This window comes from Phyllostomus discolor, chromosome 4 (genome assembly GCF_004126475.2).
Source record: "Phyllostomus discolor isolate MPI-MPIP mPhyDis1 chromosome 4, mPhyDis1.pri.v3, whole genome shotgun sequence".
Taxonomy (NCBI): domain Eukaryota; kingdom Metazoa; phylum Chordata; class Mammalia; order Chiroptera; family Phyllostomidae; genus Phyllostomus; species Phyllostomus discolor.
Window position 1 is genome coordinate 46,343,199 of NC_040906.2, and position 26,257 is coordinate 46,369,455.

Below are 26,257 nucleotides of genomic sequence, written 5' to 3' on the forward strand. Positions count from 1 at the left end.
TTTTTTTTAGAAAGTCATGTTTTTAGTCCCATTTTTCTGCTGTAATCCTCAGCTACAAGGGTGATGAGGGTGATGTGCAAGGGTGATGTGATGAGGGTGGTTGTCTCGTCTCCTCCAGCAGCCCTGTTTGTCTCTGGCTGCTGGGCCCTTTCTGTGCATGGCTCTTTTCCTGTCTGCACTGGGGCCCAGGCCCACCTCCTGCAGACCCCAGCAGTCAAGCCAGCAGTCCCAGAGCATGGAAGGAGCAGAGGTCCCATGGGCAAGCTCTGAACCAACAGGCAGGCTGCCAACCTCTGTGGAGACCTCAGGAAAAGCCCTCTTGGCTTCCTGGTCCCTTCAACTGGCTGCAAAGGCTGACACCATCCGTGTCTCTCACGGGGGAGGAGGGCTCGGCCCACCTAACAGCTAGCAGGTGAGAGGGAGAGGAGAGGCCTAGGAGAATAGGCACACTCACTCATGCCATGGCTGCTCCCTCTCAGAGAAGGACTGCAGGAGGCTGAGTGTCCTCAGATTCCTAGAGTTCCCCAGCTCCGGCCAATGCTGTCCTGTGGCCCAGAGAAGCCAACATCCAACACCAACTTCTGGCCAGAGCCCTGGCAGACTCTGGGTTTCCCTGGCACTCTCAAGGCCCTGAAATCCTGCCAGAGCAAGGGACTGGTGGCAGTTTCCCAATCTGCCATCTCACTAGCATCTCAGGGCAGGGCCTGGGAATATGCCTGTATAAGCTACTCAGATGAATCTGGAGCAGAACTGATTATCAAAACAACCAACTTAAGGTGGAACTTGGTGCTTCTGCTTAGGGTGCTAAGAGCCTGTTCTAGAGGTAGCAGGAGCTAAATATGTCCTAATGATAGTTCTGGACATTGTGCTTTTATACCCAAGGGAGCTAAGTGACCCGAAGACCTGAGGTACACTCAGTCTCTTTTTCTTTCTCAGTACTCCAGTTTTTCTCTCTCTCCTTATGCTGTGATTTTTCTATGATGTACAAAGTCTCCCATGATTTGGGGTAAAAAGGAAAAGTATTCATGAACAGAAACAGTTATCCTTTAGCGTGAGCACATGACCTAAAAAAGCCAGGGAGGGCAATATAAAGTGAGGAGAGTGTGCAGAGGGAAGGACCATTGATGCAACTCTCCCCAGGCTGTGTTGAGGGAAGGTTTGCTCTAGCTCTCAGACTATCCCAGCTCTAGGTCACCGTGGCTCTGGCTTCTTCCACACATCTGCTTCATTCCAGGATTCAAGCAGCAGAGCTGGCCAAACTCCATGATGTGCCTGATAGGTATTTTGCATGTGTGTGGGTGGGGTGGGGTGGGGTGGGGTTCAGTCAACTCCATTCACGTTTCACGAGCCAAAGCGAGTCACAGACAAGCCTGAAGTCAATGGGCAGGGAAGTATCACTACCCCACAGGCAGTGCGGGGCATGTAGCAGTGTGAGGGCATGTAGAACCTCCTCCTATGGAAGGGAGTGAATAACCAGGAATAATAACATCATTCATCACAGTCACTGAGCAGAAAAGCATCCCTTTCAGAATTTATCCCCATAAAGAGGCCCAATGAGGAAAATCACCTGATAAGCCAGTGATTGAGTAAGGTGATCCGAACCCACGGCCCCCTGTTCCTGCTGCCCAGTGGCTCTGCTATGACTCAGGAAGAGGGGAGATGTTCTTTCTCCTCTAGCCTTCTGCACTGTGAGTGTGCAAAGGGGAACTGGAAGACGGTTCCCACACGCTTCAGGCTCATGCCGCTCTAGCTAATGTGACGTGGTCACAGAGAGCAGCGCACACTCGGGGCGGCCCCCTCGTCCACACTCTCCTCCTCCTGCCTCTCACTCTGAGCTGTTCCACACTCGCTTGTCTTCCCCTCCTCTGATATCTTGGTCTTCTTCTGTTTCTAGCCCTTTGAGGGCCCCATCTCCCTCTGTTTCCTGAGCTACAGTCCCACTTCAGTCTCAGAAATGTTTAAGTCTCCAGTCCAGCTATTCCCATCTTGCTTGGTTTCACCGTTGGGCAGGGGGAGAGGAAGGAACACCCCTAGGTGGTCTGGACATCAGGTTGCCAGACCTTGTTTATTTAATGACCCAGACACCTGAACAGCACCAGCTCTCCCAGCCAGCCTCCGCTGACACAGGTTTTAGGCTCCCTGCTCACACTTCTCTCATGTCCCACTTGAGTCTCGCACACAGGCCTGCTCCGTGATCCCTCCCTGATTCCTGGGTGTTTGAGTCATAAAGCTGACCAAATCACCATCCCCCTCTCCCCTTTCCCTTTTGATCTCTCCTATCTTCTTAACTTAGTCAAGCTTGTCACCAGCATATTGGTTAACTTTGCTGGGCCTCAGAGGGGTGTGACTATTCACTGAGAAACTAGCTGCAGGTGGCGGGCACTCAGAAAATGCCAGTTCCCTTTCTTTTCATTTCTCTTGAAAGGATCTGAGTGAACTTCTGTATCTCAGCCTTCCTACCTTCGATGACATTGATTTTGGAGGCCCTTCTACACTGTGCTCTCTTGTCTGATGCTTGCACCATTGAAAGCATACAGTAGGTGCTCAATGAGCACACAGTGACCCTATTTCCTCCCCTCACCGCTTGTGCCGTGTGCTCCCTGCACCTCACCTTGTAAGATTCACGTGCTTTGCATACGTCCTGCTCTTGTGTCCTTTCCTTCTCAGCCGAAAACGGGAGAGCAGCATTCGCACACTGAACCCTTGTGTGGGGCTAACAGTCGATGACCCTAAGTGATTACAGACTATGAGGTTTTAACAGAAAATAATGAAAGCAGTGAAGTACCATTATTTAAAACTTAAGTTTTACTTCTGGTGTCTGGAATCAGCCTCTGTCTTAGCTTTGATTCTTTTATCCCTCCCCGTGTCCCAAAGAGAACTAAAGAAAAACTATGATGCATGGCTTTACTAAATGACTCTTGACATCATTAAATCACTTTGCTGTTTATATAGAAGGGATGTGGATTCAGGAACACACTATCCACAAATGCAGAAGCAGCAGAGGAGGAAAGAGCAGCGGCTGTGAGCTGCCCGCAGCTGCGCTGTGATGAGGTTGGCCCCCAGCTCTCCCTGGAGCCGGCCCTGCCTCGCCCTCTCTCTCCTGGGGGCCCCTCTCTCCCTCCGGAATGAGGTTGAGAGTTCAAACCTCTATCTCCCCTACTGCCCATTGGAAGTGGAGCTTTTCTTCAAACTTCAAGACACTGCTTCCTCTTACCTTCCTAACCACCCTTTCTTTCTACGGAAATTATTCTGAGAGAAAGTATCCTTTTCCATGTTTCCATTGAATTTAGCTCACATTCACTGAGAGCCTGCCAAGGGGCCAGTTCTCTGGGCGGCACAAACATGAAGCAGACAGTTCTGCTCTGTCCCGTCTGGTCCTTCGGGAGTCCCCGTCGAGTAGGATGCACGGATGCCTACACAGCACTCTGCGAAGTAGCTGCACACAGTAGGCCCTCACTAAGTATCTGTTGGATGGACGAATGAAAGAATGACTGCACAGTAACGTTAACAAAGAGCAGGCTGTGGTGAGGCCCTCGGAGAGGAGAGGACAAAGAGCACTGGGAGAAGGAAGGGGAGAGCTGCCGCGGTGAGAGGCTCTGGGGAGAGGGGCAAACGGAGGTCGGCACGTGGGGCCCTCTGGACATGAGAGCCCCTCCCTGGGCCTGTTCTCAGCAGCACAGCCATGCGGTAATTTCTACATGAGGGAAGTACAGGGACAGGACACGGGATGGTAAGGGCTCGTCCCACAAGATCAGGCTAAAGAATGACTCCGTTGCCGGTGCTCCACGAGAGGATCGCCTTCTTTGGCAGAATAGGGAATTGATTCCATATTTGACAAGTTCACGGCCCCCCTGATTCTTATGTTCTGAAGTGTTTAACCTGAACTTGGGGAATCATGTTTTCTTCCAGTATATCTTGGATATCTCAACACTGAATACTTCTTTCCAAAAGTAAATACGGTGCCGTTGGCTGGGGAGAGAAGGCCTTCTCTAGATTGCCTTCTCTGAGGAGCCAGGGAGAGGGAGGACTAGAATTGTAACTCGGGTACTTCTGAAGAGAACCACCATTCTTGAGTCTGACGTAAATCATTTGTTTTGAGTTCCTGGAAGTTTACTATTCAATTAGCCTGCAATGATGTAATGGATGCTATCATGTCCCTGCAAAATTCATATGATGTCACCCAACCCCAGCACCCTAGAACATGCCCGGGGAGAGATGGGGCCTAGACGGCAGTGACGACGGAAATCAAGATGATCAAGGAGATCATCAGAGTGGGGCCCTGATCCCAGATGACTGCTGTCCTTACGAGAAGAGGAAGAAGCCCCGGGGTTGCCCACAGGGAGAGGAAAGGCCATGTGAGGACACCCCAAGTAGACCACCACCTGCAAGCCAAGGAGAGAGGCCCAGGCAAAAGCAAACATACCAGCATCTTGATCTTGGACTTCCAGCCCCAGAACTGTGAGAAAGCAAATTTCTGCTGGGACTTTGATATGGCGGCTCTAGCAAACTAATAATGCTGTCATAGTGTATTGAGGGCCTGCTAGCAGCCTGGCCCTGTGCTAAGTTTTTTATGTCACGTAACATTTTTAATGACCATGATAAATAGTTATTGTTATGTTCCTTTTTCAGAAGAGGGAATAGATGCCCAAATCCACAGCTCTAGTACGTGGCAAAACTTAGAGTCGAAGGCGCATCTGTTTGCTCTGGGCATTATGCACTGAGCATACCACCACCCGCATGTATTAAGTTTTCGCTATGCAAGAAGTGTCGGGCTATAATAATTGCTGACATTGGAGAACCTCTATCCTTGCCTCATGGAATGTGTGAATGATGAGACACAGGCTCACACAGATAAGTGAGTAAATAAACAAATACCACATGGACAAGCTTGTTTGGGACCACGAACGCCGTGGCAAAGCCACGGTGAGTCTAAGCTAAGAGAACATGTGAATGTTCGTGAAGACAACACAGGGAGGGGGCTATGGGCCTAAGGGGCAGGAGGCAGATTCGGCAAGATTTTCTGGCTGTACTACCTTGCACAAGTTCCTTATGTTCTTAACCTCCCTTTCCTCCTCTGTGCTAGGGGGGCTAAATTGGTACTAATAATGGAACATTACCCATTGGGTTGTTGGAGGATTAAATGAGATGCTTTAAAGTGCTGGTGTGGCTCAGTTGGTTGGACAAAGGGTCCTGGGTTTGATGTGCAGTCAGGACATCTGCCTGTGTTGCAGTCCCCAATGGGGGCGTGTACAGGAGGCAACACCAATGTTTCCCTCCCTCTCTCCCTCCTTCCTTTCCCTCTTCTCCAATATCAATGAGCATGTCCTGGGGGAGGGTAAAAAAAGTACTTTGCCTGCTGCTTAGTGCATCACACATCCCAGTAAAGGCGTAGCACGGAAAACCCTTCTTCTAATGAGTAGTCCCCTAAGCTCCAGCAAAAATAGCCCATCTATCTAAGCATGGTTGAATTCTTAACTGTTTAAATAGAGATTACTAATGCATTCAAATTTATGAATAATTAATAAGGCAAGTTTTCACCAATCCTAATATGGGGGTTTCCAAATGTACAATTCTATTTCCAAAATATCTTTTCCATTCAGCACATTCAGATGAAGTCAAATACTAACATCCACAACCAGCAGCAGAGTCAGGTTCAATGTCTGTCAGGGCTGCAGACCGTCTGACAGGAAGGCAAGGCAGAAAGGACTAATCAGATACCTGATCAAAGTAAAAAAATAAAGTGTGTATGTGTGTGTGTGCTTGTGACATCGTGTGCATAGGTATATGTGTGAGTGTGTTTTCGGGACCGCCCCCACTCATCCGAGAGCAGGCCCAGGTGTGGCTCCCCACGGGGACCTGAGGCTGAGGAGTGGGTGGCAGCCCACTGCCTACCCTGATAGACTGCTCCTTCACTGAAGGGGATTGCTGTATTCAGCCCTAAGAGTGGAGACTTTTTAATAATGCTTCATATGCTTTTATGGCATAAACCAATATAAATATTTACTGGATCTATCAGCAATAGTATATAAATTCTTATTTACCTTGCTGCAGAGAGAAGCCATGGAAAACATGTGGAAAGTAGAATCTATTTTTCTCCCAGCAGACAGGTTGGAAAATAGTTTCTGTGGAATGCATGAATATTGAAATATTTTCTCTCATAAGCTCACCAGAAAGTGATGGCTGAGTGGCCAGCCACATCTGTCCATGCCGACAGATTGTACTCCTAACCCCAACTAGCAGGACAAAAAGATGGGGCTCGCAGTATGGAGCAAGGGGAGAGAGCAGGGGACCAGGCTGGTGATGTAACTGACAGCCCAAACAAAACCAAGTCCTGCTCAGTGGCCAGAGCCATCACCTTCACCCTCAGGGGGCCCCTGTTGTGTTAGCCAATCCCAATCCCTGCTCAGCTTTGCCCCTCCCTGCCTCTGGTCCCAGGTGGGGTGTGGAACTTGTAACAGGGCTGGGACCCGTCACCCCAGCACACAAAGGGCAGGGTCAGGTGGACTTTTACCAAAACCACAAAGAGGACAGGCTGAGCTTCAAGTTTCCTTTAATCCCTCGACACCGACCTTCTCTACCATTCCCCAGGCCTCCAGGTTCCACACCCCATGCTATCCCCTGTGCCCTGGGTGTCTGGGCCCAGTTGTGGTGTTTGCTTGTCCCTGTGGGCTCCCATCAGTGGCGATTCTTTCACAAACCTGTACTTTCTCACTACGGAAACAAGGGAGGATGCTGTTCCTTAGTCTGTAGCTTTCGTGAATCAAGTGCAGGACCAACTCACTGGTTTTCGAACCCCGATCCCTCACTAGGGGCTGAGGTCCTGGACAGCCTTACCTCTTGCTGGTGCACAAGTTCTCCCACCTTCTTTTTCCTTTCACCTGTTCCTGTCTAGTTGTTGAAACCATTGTCAGATTGTTGTCTCATTCCTTAGGGGATTACTCTCACTTTCTGCCCTGCTTTATGAGCCTATTCTTCCACCCCATTGCATCAACGGTATTTTTGTTTTAATAGAAAAGACTTTTCTGATCTATATTGATGAAACTCTCGTGGCAGTATCTTAGAGAGGCAGGAAAGAGGCTCGCTTGGATTTGTGGGTCTTTCCCCCAGCCTGGTGCATCCATTCAATCCATGTGAAAATCACATTTGCATATCAAGTTGTACATTTTCCTTTGTACCAAGAGCTGGGAATTTCTGTCAGTCTTTTGCAAGTTTCTATTTGTCAAATAGATATCTAAGCCTGCTCATTAAATCCAAATGTTTAGAAAAACTACACTGTGACAAGGCTAATAGCAGAAAAGTTGAGTACTGGGTGAAGTTATTTTATTTGTTTTCTAAGATGCCTAAATTATTTTCAATCTAATACAGAGTGGCTGTTGGCTGGAGAAGCTGGCATTTAAAGTTTTTTCCTTTTAAATGGAAACAATGTGATTAAACCTATATTATCCATTGTAGATTCCGCATTATTTTCTAAATGGTGACATAGGTTATCTTCTATAAATATCTTTTGTAATATTGTTCAATTCCTGCTCCTCTCTCAGTACTCTTCGGGTGGACTTAGGTACCTAGATAAACTCCCAGTGAGAGTACAGTTTACCCTCACTGATTGCATAGTCACGGAGTCCCCGCTGTGTGCCCTGCGAGCCACCAGGCACCGTGGCGTGTGGAAGGAGCATCGGTGGCCATGCCTTCCCTCTCTCAGGTGAGGCTGCAGCAGACAGTGGCAGCAAGGACTCAAGCAAAACCCACAGTGCAGCACCTTGAAGTTGAGGGGTCAGGAAGCTATTCAGGTTCACCCGAGTATGTGAGCCGGAGAAGCAGCGTACCAGAGAGGTAGGGGTCCTGGCAGCACGAGATGGAAGGCAGCAATTCACTGGGCTAGGAAGACCAGGCCGGAAGGGCAGCGCTTGCTTTGGGGCATTCATACCTCACATCTCTGAACCTTAAACTCTAATGCAATGGACACAACCTTGGCTGCCTGCAGCTATCCACCGCCCTCCCACTGCTGAGGCACGGGAAGAAGGACACCACAGAAGTTCACGGTGACCTCATGGGGCCACCCCGTTGCACCACATTTAGAGCCTGCACTGATGTTTCCCAGGCTCTAAAGGCCGATTGGGGCAAGTCCTGAATCAAGCAGGATTTTGATCAATTGTGGGGCCCTGCAGTCTGTGCCTCAGGGTATTTCCCATCCTTGGGTGAGACTGGAACTCTGCTCTGCCCAGGCTCTTTCCCTTGCCTGGAATAATCCGTGATCCCCCGCTCTCCCGGTGGACCGTACTCATCCTTCAGTGCCCACATCAGACCACCCTCCTCCACTGTGTTTCTTGGCCTCTGATACGCTCCCTCCTCTAGTTGCATCTGAACTTCATGTGTGGAGCCGACATCTTTTCTTAGGTTTCAGGGCAAGCTGAAACTTGCAATCATACTATTTTCAACATTTTAAATTATTCTAAATATACTTTATAAAGCTGACGTTTGATGACGATTTAGAATTGAAGCAGGGACACTGAGCTAGAGGCGTTTCATCAGACTCTCCCAGGGGCTCCTGCAGTGCCCTGTGCTTCCCCCTTCACAGCACTGACCCCGCTGCATTGTAAGGCCCATTTACTCTGTTCCCCTGCAGCCTGGAAACACAGAAACCGCACTGACTTCATCAATGCAGCCAGAGCACAGTGCAGCGCCTACTGTGGCGTTAGGGAGGCAGGACCTGTGTGCTGAATTGAATACAATAAATGCAGACATCCCCTAAGGGAGCAGGTGGAGGTGATTCCTCAGGGTGTAGTCACTGAAATCTCCCATGTCCCAGTCACTCTTTGAGACCAACATCAGTGTACCCTAATGAGCGTAATAACAACATGCCAACAACAACCAGTCATTGACCAATTGTACCAGTCATTGTCATTCAGTGTTTCCTATTTCCAAGCACTGTGCTGGACCCTTCATGTGTATTGTTTCATTCAATCCTCATAACAACCGTGCAACAGTTTTATTATTGTCTACAGATAGGACGTCTAACCTTTTGGTTGTCTCTGGGCCACACTGGAAGAAGAAATGTTGCCTTGAGCCACATATTAAATACATTGTGACACAGAATCACACAAAAAAATCTCATAACGTTTGAGTGAATTTCTGATTTTGTGTTGGGCCACATTCACAGCCATCCTGGGCTGCACGCGGCCTGTGGGCCACAGGCTGGACACCCCTGGAGAACACTCAGTCCAAGCCTTACGTCCGTCTCCTGCCCATGGCCACTTAGCAAATGGGTACTAGAGGGGGGATTAGACTCAGAGCCTATTGGTTACGAAGAATGCTCTGGGCAACTGCAAGTTTAACTTAACACATATCTTTAAGAGAAAACAATTACTAAAAGAATTTAAACCATGCTTTTAGTGACATCACTGTGTAAACTTTTAATAAATCAAAATCTTCTTCTTGGAAGGTGGTATTATTAGTTGGATGTTTCATCACCTGTTGGCAGTGAATTATTTTTTTCCAAGATTTTATTATGAAAATTTCCACACACAAAAAGATCAAAAGAATTGCACAGCGGACTCCCATTGGTCAGTGGTTTTTCCTTCCTCAGAGAACCCTTTACCCTCTGCCTTCCGTCCCTCAAATCTGCACACCATGCGAAACCAGCCCTGCTCCCAGTAACCCACTGCTGTGCTTGTTGGCGGATAAGATTTGGAGCAATGGTTCTCAGACTTCCTTGGCCATCAGAGCTGCCTGGAAGGCTTGCTAAGCACAAATAGAGTTTTTGATTTCGAATCTGCATTTCTAACAAGCTCGCAGGTGATGCTGATTTCACTGGCCTGAGGTTCACATTTTGAGAATCACTGACTGGAAAGTTTTCCCTGAAAAACACAAGTGATGTTTTGCTCTAGACCCAGACATAGTATAAGCTGTGTCTCTAGGGGTTTCCTTAGCCCCTGCTTTTTTTCAATCTCATGGGCACTGTAAACCATCTAACACATCAGACCCTCCCGGTTGTGTCTCTGGGAAGCTGGCACTCCGACCTCGTGTTGGGTCGGTGCTCCGGCACATGTTTTTCCCGGTCACCTCACTTCTGATCGTGTTTCACATTCCTGGGCTGGGCGTCCCTCTGATTTTCCTTTCTGACCTGTTTTCACTTTGTTTTATTCTCTGATTTTGCAGGGATCTTTGAAACCCACAGTAAATATTTTTGGGAACAAAGGTGATTATGTATATACCACTATCACCAGCAGGAACAAAGTAACACTGTAATATACCACATTGACTTAACTTTAATAAGAAAGAAGTAAATTTTATCAGAGAAACATTTTTTAAAAGAAAAGTTACTTCACAGTTCCCACTCACCGAGGAGCCATAGGCTTGATGAACAACTATTTTACACCTGACCTCAGCCAGAGGGCCGAGAGGCGATGAAGAACATCTATTTCCAATTCAAGATTCAACACATCGTCATCTCTTAGTGCCGATTCTCATTCACATTGTACGCTGCCTTGCAGATCATTGTGATGTGCATAGTGCACGATGGATTAATCTTATAATCTTAACTTTTAAACAATCTTCTTTTGTAAAGAAACTACAGAAAACATAGAGCTATATAAGCAAATATTGCACCAACTGACATGTGATATGTATACATATTTAAGAAGAAACACTTGACACCTTTCTTTAAAAAACTTATACTGCAAAACTGCATTTTTTTCATTTAATTTTAAATGTTACATACTGGGGGGGAGAGGCAATGTTTTAAAAATGACCTGTTTTTGTTGAAAGTCAGGATTCAAATTTTCAGTGCTGCTAAGGAGAACTGTTTCATTGATAAATATAAGCAGTGAGGGCGTATCAGAAATACCAAAGAGCCAGGTTTAAAAAGACGCCACATGGGAGAAAGTTTCTCTGTCTCAAAGGGGATCGTCACTACGAGGTTTCCTTTTCTTTTGGTTCTCACCGTGACACGAGAATACGTGGGAACCACACTTCCCCACAGGCTTCGGCTGCTGCATGAAAGATACCAGACGCCCGTTCTGAGATTACTGGGAGACACTTGCAGATAAGGCTGCCTTGCTCAAATAGCTCAAACAGAAATAAAAGAAAGGCCATAAGATTTTCAGCTTCTGGTGAAATTTCTGAAAATCGTATGTAAAGAGGTTATAGAAGTTTTATTTTCCTATTAAGAGATTCAGAGTAATAAGTCTACTCAAGCCTATAAAACCAAAGTCGATTAAGCAATAATTGAGAATAAGTGGTTAGTAAGAAGGGGGGCATGTTGTACCTAGAAGTTTGTCATCTTTTAACTTTTCTCTCTTTTTTAAAAAAGTACTTCATTTTATTTTTAGAGAGTGGAGAGAAAAAAGAAAAAGAGAGGGAGAGAAACATTGATAGATTGTCTTTCACATGCCCCCAGTTGGGGACCTGGCCCGCAACCCAGGCATGTGCCCTGATTGGGAATTGAACCAGCAACCTTTTGGTCCACAGGCTAGCACTCACTCCACTGAGCCACACCAGCCAGGCCTGTTTCTTTTTAAACATAGTGATTATTGACTACTCATCATCCTTGCTTTTATGCACGTAAACAAGACAAATATACAAAACATCCTTTGTCTTGTCTAGCAATGTAATGGGAAGCTTTGCTACTATTTAGGTGAAACTTAGACATTCATGGATACAGATCCCAGGAGCAAACAGCCCGTGGGGAAGTCCTTCTCCAACCCGAGTGTACCTAAGGATCACCTAGGGGTTTTGTCAAGCTGTGGAACCCATGTTAAATTGCACAGGAGTCAGAAGAAAGCTATGGATCCCTCCTCCCAAATCACACGTAAAGACATTGAAGCCAGTTGACATGTGTGATTCAGGGACCTAATTTATGCTCTAATGGGTGTGCTCAAAAACACTGCAGGGGTGTCCAGCCTGTGGCCCACAGGCCGTGTGCAGCCCGGGATGACTATGAGTGCGGCCCAACACAAAATCGTAAATTTACTTAAAACATTAGGAGATTGTTTTGAGATTACATGTTGCAATGTATCGAATGTGTGGCCCAAGACAACCCTTCTTCCAGTGTGGTGCAGAGACCCAGAGATGCCAAAAGGTTGGACACCCCTGTTGGAATATAAAGTGACTCTAAATAGTATGGGGATTCATACAACCGTAGAGAAGAGGGAGTTGACTGTAGGAGAAGATAGGAATGAATGAATGGGAATGAAGTTGTAAAGAAGATGCAGTTTGAATTTCTACAGGCACAGTGAAAGAAAACATTCAAACCCAATGGGTGGGCACGTGGATGGGGCAGAGAGTGGGGGTCGGAGGGTGAGGGTAGAATAATCTGAAGCCATAGAGAGAAAGATAAGAATAAAAATAATAAATTTCTCAGCAGGCCACACTGAGTCCTTCACGGCATTTAAAGAGGAAATGACATAATAAAAATAGTATGGGCTGAGTTAAAGGGACAAAGTCTATGTTTTAACATATAAACATATATTACATCTATTATATATTTTAACATGAGAGGGTAGGACCTTATTAGTCTCCTTTTAAAAATGTTTCTTGGCAATTCTTGGACATTTATATTCACTCCTAATGTTCTAAACTGTAGTATTTCTGTATATAAATGTAGCCCATGAGCTGCAGAGTTTAATCACCTCATTGTTGTATGCTTGGTCCCAGGAACACGATGCGGATCTTCACATCGCTGCCACACGGGGCTACAGGTGGCTTCAGAGCCCTTGTTCGCTTCTTGGGTTTTGTACAGGCTGGTGTGGCCTGCAGACACCCTGGGCCAGCACCTTTTCTGTCTGCTGACAGCCCCGGGCTTATTCTACAGTCAGTTTTGAGTTTAGAGATGTTCTCAAGCGGATTCTTCTAAGTAAGGACCAAAACATTGTCCCCTCAAATGGATCCAGGCTGCTTAGTATCAACATGGATTTAGGGGCTAGTCGTTTGGATCCAGATCCCAAGCACTGACCAAGCTGAACCCAAGAAAGTCTGCATGACGCAGGAATGGGGAACCCCTGGGCTTGGCCGGGGCCCACTTTCAGAAGCAGTGTGGTGGTTAGGAGCCAGCGTCTAAAACCAGACTCCTCAGGTTCAAACTCACTTCTGCCAGTCACACCTGTACGGATTGGAACAAGACACCTTCAGTTACCTGAGCTGTGACATAGGACTGAAAATATTCCCTACCTCATAGGGTCCTAGGAAAGACCAAATGAGTTAACATGCAGGAAGTGCTACGACAGTGCAGGAGAAACAAAGAACTTCCCGTTCCAGTCTCCCGTCTGCACTCATCCAAGAACCCTCGGGCCCCGACTTTGCCTTTGTCCTGAGGGGTGGCTGGGCTGGGCTGGGCTGGCACTGCCAGTTCTCCTGGGAATTGCTGGGGCCGGACCACCGCCCACTTTGTTGTTTCCTTCCATTTTCTGAGCATCACAAAATGTAATACTCATGTGTCAAAGGACCCAAGATTGTATTTTAACATTTTACAGCCTCTTTGTAAAACTACCTTTTCAATTTTAGAGGAGGCATTTTTATGACTCACTTTGATAACCACTTAACTATTAAGACCCAAACAAAGAAGAGGAATGGTCAAAGGATATCAGGCACTCCCAGCCAGCTAGAGTCCTACTGCTCAAACATTATTCAAATTAGCTCCCGGACTCATAATTCTATGTTTTCATTTATTGCTGCAGTAAAGTAAATGGTTCTTTTATCCAAATGTTATTTCCTGGCTATTAATTCAGTAGTTATTTTGGATTGTAGCACTCCTCTTTGATTTAGGGATATGGTACCTTATAAATATTTAAAAGTTGAAGACTGACACTTGAAGAAATTGACTTTGATTTGTTTTGTTAATATCCTGTGGCTGGAGTAATTATAGGTTTGGAAGACACGGTCCCATTCTGTACTTACCAGAAGAGATAGGGAGCCCCTGTGTCCCTAACAAGGAAATCTGGCAACAAAAATCTCTTCCCAAATCTTTTGCAGATTAGACCTCCGTGCACATGTCCTCAGAACACACACTCCTCTTTATTCTTCATAGTTTTCTCCAGAAACTGCTCTTGAATTTAGAAATGTGGACACGAACTATGCATACACCTCAAAAATAGCTAAAAATGTTCATTCCTGAAACTTGGAACTTTCTCTGCATCTACAAGTGCCAGCAAAGGTTTACGACAGGGCTCAGGGTGATCTATAGACCGCTGTGATTTAACCGTGGATCAATCAACCTATTAGGGGAAAAAAGACAAGGTCGCTAAGGATGGGTCTTGGTGAACCAGAGGTCACCCTACATTTTTCAACCTAGTGTTCTTATTTCCTTTCCATTAACATTTCATAATGAAAAAAGCCTATATTCTTTAATTTTTAAGATAATTAAGTGAATTTAGTGCCTGTGAAGGGAAGAGGATTTATAATGGCATCGGAGGGCACACTATGAATAACACACACAGCAGGGGCCACCAGGGGAGCCGCAAGCATGCAGCCTGCATCTCCGCGCCCGCTCCTCGACCTCAGAGAGCTCCGCCTCCTGTGCCAGACTCCTCTGAGACCAGAGCACTCGTGTTCTTTGCGCACGGGGCTTTTTCCCTCTTGGAAAATGGTTTTCCAGTTGTCTTTGAGTTTGAATTTCAACAAGTTAAAACGGCTCATCCTGAGTGCATGGCATTGTCTGTGTGCAAAGCCCTGAAACAGGTGATGAAAACAGAAAGTCATTCTGGAGCTTCCCTGAGGGAAAGAAGCCTGGCTACAGGGTTCTACACATCTAAGGGACTACACATCAACAGATGGTCAGATAGAGAAATGTGATCTGCCTCTGGGGTCGCTGGCAGCCCAGCGAGTGAGGGCGGGAGTGGCAAGCCCTGGCCCCAGGCAGGAGAAAGAGGCCCACGTGGGAGCAGCCAGGCCTGTGCACAGAGAAACACAGGGTCTGCGGCCCCAAGGCTGCCTCACCTCCGAGTTCTCCTCTCTGGTCATTTAAGGCATTTCAGAAAGATCATTTCCATGATTTTTAGACAAAGATGATAAACACACTCATTTTATTTTGTTCCTCAACCAACCATATTAAAACAACAATAAACGGATATTTTTTAAGGCAAAAACTCTCAAAGACAAAGAAATGCATAAACATTAAGTAATTTAGTGGGCAAGTAGTAAGTAACTTAGCAAAGCCAAGGAAGCCAACATAAGCTAGCAATGGGGAAAGATGAGAGGCCAACAGATGATACCCCAGACCGCTACCCCTGCATAGCTAGGAAATGGCTAATTAAGTACCTGTGGAAGTGGGGGTAAAGGTGGGGCTATAAACAGGAAACCTGGAGAACCTAAGAAACAGTTAGATCTCTGGATCCTTTGTCTTGCTCTGCCACTCCATAAACCCAGGGTGCATCCTCTGAAGAGGATATAACAGCAGGTCTTTGGATTAGGGGACACTGGTGCAGCGCTCGAGGGCAGGGGTGCAGGGGCTGCATGCAGAGCTGTAGACCAGTGCTGCTGCTCCCCTCCACTCCTCTTCCCCACCAGCTGCAGCCAGAAGATTCTTCTCTGGGGAATCTGAACAGCTAGACCCAACCATACCAGTATTTGGTGGCTTCCCCAGGGGAACGAACAGTCAATCAAATTCCCCTACGGAGAAGCCCCCAGACGCTCTAACGGAAACTCTTAGAGCCCCACTTTTAAACAGGAGCAGGAAACCAAAGGTCACCACACAGCCGGGGAAACCTCTCATCCCTCCAAGCCTCTGCGATCTTAAAAGTGATTTATTGAAGGATAAGCTGATTTAAAAAGGGACTACACCATCAACAGATGGTCAGATAAAGAAATGTGGTCTCTGCATACAAGGGAATGTTGCCCAGCCTTACAAAAGGACATACTGACCTACACACACCATGGGTGAACCTTGAAGGCGTTACGCTGAGTGAAATAAACCAATTCCAAAGTCAAATCCCCAGTGATTGCATTTGTGTGGGGCACCTAGATTAGCCAAAGCCACAGAAACAGGAGAGCAGAAGGGTTGTCTCCAGGGCCGGGGGAGGGAAAGGAGGAGCTGCTCACTGGGTACGGAGTCTTTCGGTCACACAGGATGACAAGTTCTGGATGTTGTGCAGCCGCGAGCACGCAGTGAACAATGCCAATCTGTGCACTGAAGCGTTGTTAAGAAGATAAGTTTGTGTTCTGTTTTTTTTACCATGATTTTTAAAAAAGTAACTAAAACAACATGAAGAGAGTTCAGCAAATTGTGAAGGGGGAAGAAAATGTCAGTCAGAGTTATCACTAACACCCTCAGAGAGATAAGAGATGGTATTGATCCATGAAACAAAATTCGGATGCTATTTAAAAAAAATTAAAAAGCAATATCCAGACAAGTAAAGAAGAGCCTTTAGAAATGAAAGCTATGGTATTAAATGTCAATGATAAAGAGATAGACTATTTCCTAGGAAATAGAGTAAAAAGAAAAAGAAATGAAATATAGAAGGAAAAAGAAAAACTAAACCCAGGCCAAAGATCAAATAAAAGGAATTCCAGAAAAATAGAAGGGAAACATTTCTTTGATCTTATCAAAGAGAGTATCTTAAATTTTTTACTAGAATTAAAGGACTTGATTTTTCAGAAAAAAAGTGTTCAAAAGTACCTAGGACCATAGGTGAAAATAAACTCACATCTAGCATCTAGACACATTTTCATAACATTTCAGACATCTGGAAACCAAAACAAAGATCCTGCAAAAATGGTCCAGGAAAAGGAGTCATTTTGAAGGATTAGGATTTTGAATAGCTTCTGACTTCTCAAAATTAACTAAAGCTAAAGAGGAATGCCTTCCAAATTCTGAAGGGATTATTTCCAATCTAGAAATCTGTACCTAGGCAAATTATCAATCAAATGTGACCATAATATGAAAACAATTCAGACATGCAAATTTTCCTGTCACACACTTTCTGTTGGGAAGCTGTTAGGGGATGTGTCTCACCACGATGAAGAGAAAAAGCAGGGCAAGAGAAAGACGTGAGATACAGCAATCAAAGAGGGATGAAGACACCAAGAAATATGGTGAAGGAACAGCCTAGGATGAAAGCTAGAAATCAGACACAGAAGACTGCCCGTCCAGATCGCAGAAGCTCTGAATTAGGGAGAAGAAAAATGTCAAGTAGCATTATCGATAGCATCATCAGAGAGGTAAATAGTGCATCCATGAAACAAAATTAGGATGCTATTAAAATTTTTTTTCAGATGAGACTAAGATAATTGGTGGAGATTGTAGGGGTTGAATTAGTGATAAGTACATAGACACTAAGCACACATTTAAAAAGATAATTGTTAACTCTGCAAAATACAAAATGCTGTCAAGGAAAGGGAAATAACCATATTAAATTTAATGACTTAGTGATGAATATCTTTTACATAGCCATGATACTGTAACCCTGAATATCTCTCTAAACAAAGTTATTACATTAATACAGGGTGGAGCAAAAGTAGGTTCACAGTTATTAGTGTGGAAAATAATACTACAGTAATGAACAATAATAGTACAAGAGTAAACTCTGTGTTTTGCATACGCACGACGGTAAACCTACTTTTGCCCCACTCTGCACACTGGGAAGTGAGAAGGGTTAGTATACATGGTCACAGGTTGGCAGATAAAGGGTAAGAGAGCTTAATCTTCATTCCCAATGTCGGGAAGTTCATAAAAATACTTCAAAGTAAAAAATAAAAATCACAGCATCTTACTTCACCAAATACAAAAAAGAAATGCACCTCTGGGTAAGAAAAAATTGGGGTACCATGAATGTATGTGTGTCTAGACTTGAAGACCTCATTTACTCTTAAAATTGTGTGTATGCATCACTTTGATTGAAAAGAGTTTTAAAGTGAAAAAACAAGTTAGTAAGGTGTTTAGCATAAGGCCAGGAACTTTGAGTAAGGACACTCACAAAAAGACTATTTCATAAGCCTTACCTGTTTAATTCCAAGGAGTTAGATTCTATAACAAACATGTTAATATATTACAATGATTCACTGAAGGATAAGCTGATTAATTTTTTAATGAAGATAACCAATCTGCAGAATGCCACTTGTCTTATAATTTATGTATTCGTTCGTTGTTTTTTCATGTTCTGTTTGGATTTTGGCCTAGAAAGGTAAACTCCTGTGGAGGAAGGAGGAGGTAGGAAGAAATGATTGGTTACATGGTTTCTGGATGCTTAGAGTCCTTGGAATGGGATGTCATTGCTCAGCCAAAGTAGCCTGGGTGTTAGTTACTCCCTGGGTGATTCATACCCAAGGAGTAGACTAGGACTAGGACTAGGACTATGACAACAGGATGGTCCCTGATAATCTGAAAACAGACATGATTCTCTTACCATGATTGGCCCAAAGGATATGGTAAATCCAATGAAATCAGCACCCCCCAAAATTATTCCCAAAGATTTTTTTTGCCTTTAAGTTTGTGTGGGACATTGATTGATAACTAACTAAACACTGCATATAGCTCCATATCCAGGAGTTTCACACGTTAGAATTAAACCAGGGGCAGATGGAAAATACTGGAACAAAAATGTTACATTGTTGCTGACATGTACTACCCAGTTAGGCCTACCACAGTTGCCTCCTTACTTAACATGTACAGATTTTTTTCTTGTAGTTATTCCTTCAACAGTCCAATCTAACAAGTATTTACATTTTATTAGGTACTATAAGTAATCTAGACATGCTTTAAAGTATACGGGAGGATGTATGTGGGCTATATGCAAACACTATGCCGTTTATATAAAAGACTTGAGCATCCATGAATTTGGGCATCCACTGTGGTCCTGGAACAAATTCCTCATGCAGATGAAGGGATGACTTTATGTATCACCAGAATTGAAATTATGTTAAAGTTATCAAATGGCGTATAGAGAATGAAGCTAAACAATATTGCAGTATATTCCTTCAGTGATGCATATGCTTAAGCTAACCCCACAAATATCTGTTTTACTAAGAAAACACATTTTGCAACAGAGATGCACAAAGATCGTTCTCTCCTTGTGAATATACAAAATGTGTGTGACAAAGAGCATGTGCACAGCTACAGGATACAAGAATAGGAGAAAGGAAGCAAAGTGGTAGATTCCCATGTTCTTCTCCTGAAGAGCAGCAATTAGAATTCACAGCTGTGGGCTGCCCAGATGTTGCTTGCATTTAGTGCTCTGTGGTATGCATCAGAATACTCGTATGTCATGTGACTGTGGTTTCAGTAAACTAGGCAGCTTTGTGTTCTATATTCTACAGACTAGTTCCAGTGTGCATATTCTTGCTTCAGATTAGCTTTTCCCTCTACCCTTCCTTTGTTGGGGCATCTGCAGTTCAGAAACAAAAGACATTTCCAGCTCAGAGTTTAGCTGTACCAGAGTGTAAGTGAGGGTCAGCTCTGATTTATGTGGCATGTCTGTTAAGCAGGAGAGGAGAGGAGAGCAAGATGAGGGGTTTGGAAAAGCCAGTGAACTTGGCTTGACGTGGGTCTTTTGCCTCTGTAGGCAGCCAACATTCCCTTGGTGTCAGAACTCGCCATCGATGACATCCATTTCGATGACTTTTCTCTGGACGTTGATGCCATGATCACGGCTGCCCTTCGGATGTTCATAGAGCTGGGGATGGTACAGAAATTTAAAATTGACTACGAGGTAAGACCTTCTCTCTTGGGTGATTCCAGGAGCGCACGTGGGAAAACGTAGTAGCCACTCCCAGCCCCCGGTTTCCCAAACACCGACTAGAGATGGTGATACTTTCCCTGCACGCTTCACGGGATTACCGTAACTACTCTAGGAGGTGTTTGTGAGGGGCGTTGAATCCCGAGGACCGCCCCGACGTGAGGCCTCATGCTGGTACTGGCTCACTGGACACGCACACAACAGCCTGACACAGCCTTTCGCTTCCCGTTGCAGACACTGTGCAGGTGGCTTTTAACAGTGAGGAAAAACTACCGGATGGTCTTGTACCACAACTGGAGACACGCCTTCAACGTGTGCCAGCTGATGTTTGCGCTGTTAACTGTGAGTGTTCGGTGCGGGTGAACGCTCCGCTGTCACTTGTGGGGTTCACTTGGCGTTGGAGCCCCCTACCCGGGTCCTGGGGACGCGTGTTTCCATGACAACGTCCGGGCTCACAGCTGTAGCGCCGCTGACGTCTTGAAGCTGGTGTAGTTTTGGAATGACTACTGTGCTTGAGTCCCTTTCAGTGTTTTTTCTTGGGAAACGTATTATGTATAAAAGAAACTACTTGACTTTTCAAAGTAATCTGTTTACCGAGGATGTGGGGCTGAGTAACCGAATAGAGAGATCACCAGATAAGACTGGCTGGTGGAAAGCCAGAGTGGGGACGGGTGTGTGGGAACAGTACCCACGGGGACATGGAAATCTTGAGGGAATGGTCCCCGGGAGAATGCCCAGGGTGCCAAGGGAAGCCAAGGGGAGAAAAGAGTAGGACTGACTGTTCTCAGGGTGTAGGAGGGCACCAGGATTACAGTCTCTGCTCCAGGGGCTGTAACCTAGGGATGGTTTCTTGTTTTGTTTTGTTTTGTTTTTTCTTTGTTAATGGAGATAGTTTAGGGCAGCTTGCCAGAGGTAAGCCTTGGAATTTAATCTAAAAGCAAATGTTTGTGGCAAAGATTGAAACAAAATTCTCTATTCATCTCCATTTGCTGGCAAGAAATAAGGCTTGTTTTGGCCGGTTTTTCCACTTAGACTGTAAAGCTCTCATCTAATATTTCCTGGCTTAAATTTATTGATTTCTTTAGCCTTGCAGTTATACATCATACATGTGTATACATATATGTGTGTATGTATACGTAAGCATATTTACTATACAAAAGAAAAACAGAACATTAGTTTTGGATTCACATAATATAAACCTAAATACCTTACATCTCTGCGCCCAAATTAAAATTTAAATGCAAAATAGGGAATGCCAAATCACATACATTTTCCTTTGGTCCAAGTGGAACATTATTCTCTTTCTTCTTCAAGAAATCCTCTGCCACATTCTCTGCCTATTAAAATTGTACTCATCCTTTAAGACATTGCTTGAAAACCAGTTCTTCCATGAATTCTTCCTCTTTCTCCCCCGGCATCCATCAGTAATTATTTACTTCTCTGAACTATGTCTGGTACAACACGCCTTTCTTTCTGCCATGTATTTTAAGTTACAATCTCTTATTCTCCTACAGAGTAGGCTTCTTGAAGCTGAACAGATAATTTCTTGTTCTTTCAATAACTTTCGCTTATTGGCTCAACATTTATTTATTGAGAGCCTCATCAACACCTTGCATTCTATCACGTGCATAGATTTTCAACAAATGCATGTTTGGATTGACTTGAACTCAAATGTGCATGCAGCACAAGAAGATGAGACCAAATGTCTTCACTTCTGTGCTCAAAGACTTGTTTTTGGATCTTTAACTGCTTAAGGAACAAGCAGACTAGCCTGGAAAGACTGGACTGGCCCCCTCCTACAACACACACTGTGAGAGCAGTCGGCCAGTCAAGTGCGATGAAAGATGCTTTGAGCTATGAGCCTTAATTGCTCAAGTGCCAGTGTTGCTCAAAATAAATACATAAATAACCAACCACTTTCATATCAGATCACAATAGATAAGGAATAACTTTCTGTGTGCCAAGTTCATGTGTCTGGCGTACAGAGGACATTTAATAAAGAAAGTATTAACCTGTTATTTTGGAGAACCTATGGATTTACAGTGAACTGCCAAAATAAGTAAACAGGAACCTTTTTCAGTGAAGGGAAAGGAATGGCCGTGGCACGGTGAGTTAGAGATGTCCAAGTCAGAAACAGACTTTTATGGCAAGCCTTAAAGTGGTTGGGATGGGGGCTGCTGGCAAGAGTGGCGGGATCCGGGTGGGCACTTAGGAGTTAAAGGAAATGCATACCTAGTTGCCTCGAGTGAAAAATGGACCAACCATCTTGATCCTTTTCAAGAAATTGAAGAAAGCAGAACTCTCAAACTATGTCACCACAGTGGGGGAACTCATGGTGCCAGAATATTCCAAAGGTATTGTTATTTTTGCAAGTCTACTCAGCAAGCTTGAGGAGTATCACTGAGAAGATTTGAGTTTTGTTTTTGTATCAATGCAAGCACAAGAAGAGGAGAATTTTCTATGAAAGTTCTCTGGTGGGGAGGGTAAGTGGGGGTGGGGAATGGTAATTGTGCAATGAAAACATGACTTTGGAAAGAATATATTGGTCAATGTTATTTTTTTTCTTCCTCACATTGAATTGAGTAGCCACATCTGGAAAAAATATTATTTTCTGCTCATTAAATTTTGCTGAACTTGGCTAAAGGTTACAATAGGTTGAAAATGTCAACTTCATTTTCTCCTAACACAAGCAATCCCTTCTCTAACTGGACTGTGGACAATCTAGTTAATCCGAATGTTTTCACCAACAAAATAATTATAGAGTTAACAAATATTACTTGATCAATGAAGAAAAACTGACTTTAATTCATTCATCAATTTTAACCTCAACGTATTGAAAAATGATAATCTTCCCATGAAAAGTCACTCCTGAAGATAGGGTTTTTCACTATTTTTCTCACTATTTGTTCTCATAATTTATTCTACTTACATACTAATTATACCATATTCTATTTCCACGTGTTGAGATAGAGCCCAAAATCTCTATTAATCTGAAAGCTAACAAACAAACAAACAAACAAACAAATCACAGTACACCAACCACTGGATTCAGCCTGAGTTTCAAAGCCAAGAAAGCCTGGCGCATGTGCGCTGAATTGTCCTCTAGATGGCGCTCCAAGGCAAAATTTCCCAGCCAGTTCCCCGGAAAGGGAGGAGGGTAAAAAAAAAACAAAACAAAAACAAAAAAAACCCCTTCCCTTAAAGAGCTTCTTTTCTTCTAGGACCAGAGATACTGAGGCACACCCCCCCACACTCTATTCTTACAGACACCAACAATGCCAGTCTGAACAGGAATGGCCCCTCCTATCAGCAAAAACCTGTATTGTGACTGCATCTGTGCTCTCCGAGCTGTTGGTATGAACAAGGAACTCTCTGCGTGACCTGACATCTCTGGATGTGTCCTTTTTAAGCCCATTGTCTCTGGGAATGAGAAAATGCATAGCTATGTGTCACTGTTGAGCAAATTATGACACTATGCGCAACAGGATGAGCGAATTATAAATACGTCCACCAGTTTCCTAACCTTTAAACCCTAAAACCATTTCAAACACAGAAAATAAGCTTATTGACTTGGAATTGTGTTCTGCAAAAGCATTCAACCTAATGTCTGAGTAACAGAGTGGTTTTGTTCATTTGGAAATTTGAAAAAGAAAGAAAGAAACAACTGCTTTATAGGATAGGAAATGTTCTTTAAAATGGTGGAAACTTCGTTCACCGGGAACCCTGTTAATGACACGTGTTCCATGCCTTCAGCCTGAAATTCCAGATTTTATAAATGAAAGAAGCTTCAACATTATTCTTTGCTTCTAAAGAGATACTTAGGAAGCTAACATTTACCAAATATTTTTAATTCCTCAGCTAAACAAGAGTATATAGTGCAAGTTACTGTTTGTGGTTAAAACAAAGAAAAAAAACCGCAGAACAAGAATAATTATACAAATTCTCTTCATTTACGGGTGCTCGGAGCATAAATATTCCATCAAGCACACACATAATGAAGGGTGATAAACACATGTCTTCTACTCACAATGCAGACCAGATAAAGGCAACAACCGTGCTTTTGTTTGCGTTCTGCAGAGTGAAAGGCATGTGCTAGTGCCAAGGCTGCAGAGACATTTTTGGGTTTTGTAAATGATGTATGAGCACTGACAGATTTCCCAGGGGGGAGACGGTTTCCTCAAGAGTCAGTATTCTTTACTATCCCATAAATGTACTCATTAGCACTTTGGGTCGTGCCCTGCATCCTGTGGGGCTCAATAAAGATTCATGGAAAAAGTGGATTTAGTTTAGGGTAATTTTATTCAAGGAACCATGTTGCTCAGTGTCCAGTTTTTTTTTAACTATAAAATGATAAACAACTGTCGCTGCTAGAAATCTTGTTCTTCCTATCACACGAAGGTTCAGCTAGGGTTCATATGGAATATTATGATCTTGCAGAATTCACTGAATATGAAAAGAGAAGCTCACATGATCACATTAAAATTTATGGTGGTGCCGGCCGCGTGGCACTGGCAGGGAATTGCCGTTAAACACTACTAATAACCGAGTATCACAGCACACACATGGACACCCCCCTGACACTTACTGGGGGCTTCACAAACCTTAAGTGTGGAGGGAGCATGTTTAAGTCCCTATTTGTGTTGTCAACAAGGTTATTTTCACAGATAAGCCAAGCCGTTTTATTGATAATTCAAACTAGAGAGCAGAAGGGGCGTTTTGAGAGAAAAATCCGCCCTATTCCCTAGATCCAGCATAATGCACTGTCTCGAGTCTCTGTTTTCAGGCAAGTGCTTGATTTCTGAGGTAGCAAATTTTTTCTGGGAGATCTCAGGGGCATGACAGGAATGCCTGTCCCTATCCCTTCACCCCCAAAACAGAGCCAGTTGAATTATTTTTATCAATAACCAGAATCTCAATTTCACCAGAAATATAATTGCTTCACAGATTGTAACATTGGAAGCTACAAAGAGAGCTATATGTTTTGTTCTGTAACTGACTGTAACAAAGCAACAAACAGTAATCATATTGTAATCATCAAACATCATTTTTCATTGCATTTCCTTACCAATGTAAGTGGTAACTAGTTATATTTACTTTTAAATAAATGGCAGCATTATAATAACAATACAAGAAAATCTGTATGTTAGAAAAACTAATTCTTTAATCTTCATGTAGGAAAGATTGATTTCTTGTATAACTTCAAAAATGACAAATTTTTAACTTAGGAAAGAAGTGACTTTTAATGGTTTTGCAGAACAGCAGCACAGGGCACTATAAATTAACTATGGAGCTAATAAATTTGAATACAGTGTTTAAATCATATTTAAGACTCTTGCTTTTTAATCTTTTAAGAAGGTTTCTATTTTTATTCTCTCTGGCCACCTCTCAGAGCCCCAATTAAGCACTCCGTGCTTCTAGCTGACATTCTTTTATCCACATTTATTTTATAAAAAGAAAAAGGCAAAGCCTTACATAATTAAGAACCAACATACAATTGGGCAGAAGGATAATCCAATCCATTTCCTCACACAGGAGAGTAGCCTCCATAACTCACTTTAAGCGCTGCCATTTGTGAGTTATGGGTCATTCCCTTTCTAGTGAAAATAAATTCTCCTGCACCATCAGCCAGAGCCGAGTATTTTCTTAGGACATGTAAATTGTAAAACTGTATGAACATCACCGTGTCTAGCATTTCGGGAAAATCTCAGCTTCTGCTCACAGACACAGGCTTGTAAGGAAATGTATGTGGTTTCGGGACTGGGGCTGCCTCGTTACAGTATAGGATTTTTGATTAAAGAGAATTTATTCTTGAGATTTTTATGGTGTTGGTAAACTGCTTAATCTGTCGCTTTGTGTTTTATGGCGCCAGCCGAGTCCGCCAGGTCATGGAGACCCGGCGGCAGAGCCGCGGTCGTCCATCACGGCGCCGTTTTCCACAGTGTGTGACTCAGGAGTGGCGCACTCTTGGGGCTCACACCTGGCGCCTCGGGGCGTCAAGATGGGGTCTTCAGAAAGTTTTCATTTCTCATGAGTTTCATGATTGATTTTGGCTGAAGGATGGCTAGTAAAAATTTGGGTAAGTTTTGAAGAGGCCTATATTCTTGAAATTCTTCCAGCTGGCCTCTCGTGGCGCTTGGAGAGGGCTGTCCGTCTCTCTGCTGGGTTAGTGTTGACCAAGCGATCCCTTTCATTTGCGGTATGCAGCAAGCATGTGTTATACCATATATACACATATATATGCTATATATACATACACATACATATACACACACACATATGCACACATTCAATATATATGCCACATATATTCAATATATACTCAATTCTCTAGTAATTTATCATAAAATATAAACTATATTTCTAAAGATGAACAAAACGTGCCTTCTTTGTCCTAAAAAAATCATAAAGCACATATATTCTTTGTCCTTAGAATCTAATATGCATTTTCTTTTGTTTCTTTTTGAAATACAGCAGGTATGCTGCATACATAGAGCTATGTTTATTGTATTGTCTAAATTGAAGAAGAAACCTTGTGTTTCACATCTTATTATGACAGTCACCCTGAAATTTTTAAATATCATTTGTATAACTTTTTA

General features: G+C 43.8%; 1 protein-coding gene across 1 annotated transcript in view; it reads left to right on the forward strand.

Annotated features, from left to right (window-relative positions):
- Positions 1–26,257, forward strand: part of PDE11A (phosphodiesterase 11A) — a 321,994-nt gene that overhangs the window by 211,598 nt on the left and 84,139 nt on the right. The window contains exons 11-12 of the mRNA XM_028510818.2: positions 19,488–19,634; positions 19,896–20,003. Coding sequence (XP_028366619.1) covers positions 19,488–19,634; positions 19,896–20,003 — 255 coding nt within the window. The remainder of the gene's footprint in view (positions 1–19,487; positions 19,635–19,895; positions 20,004–26,257) is intronic.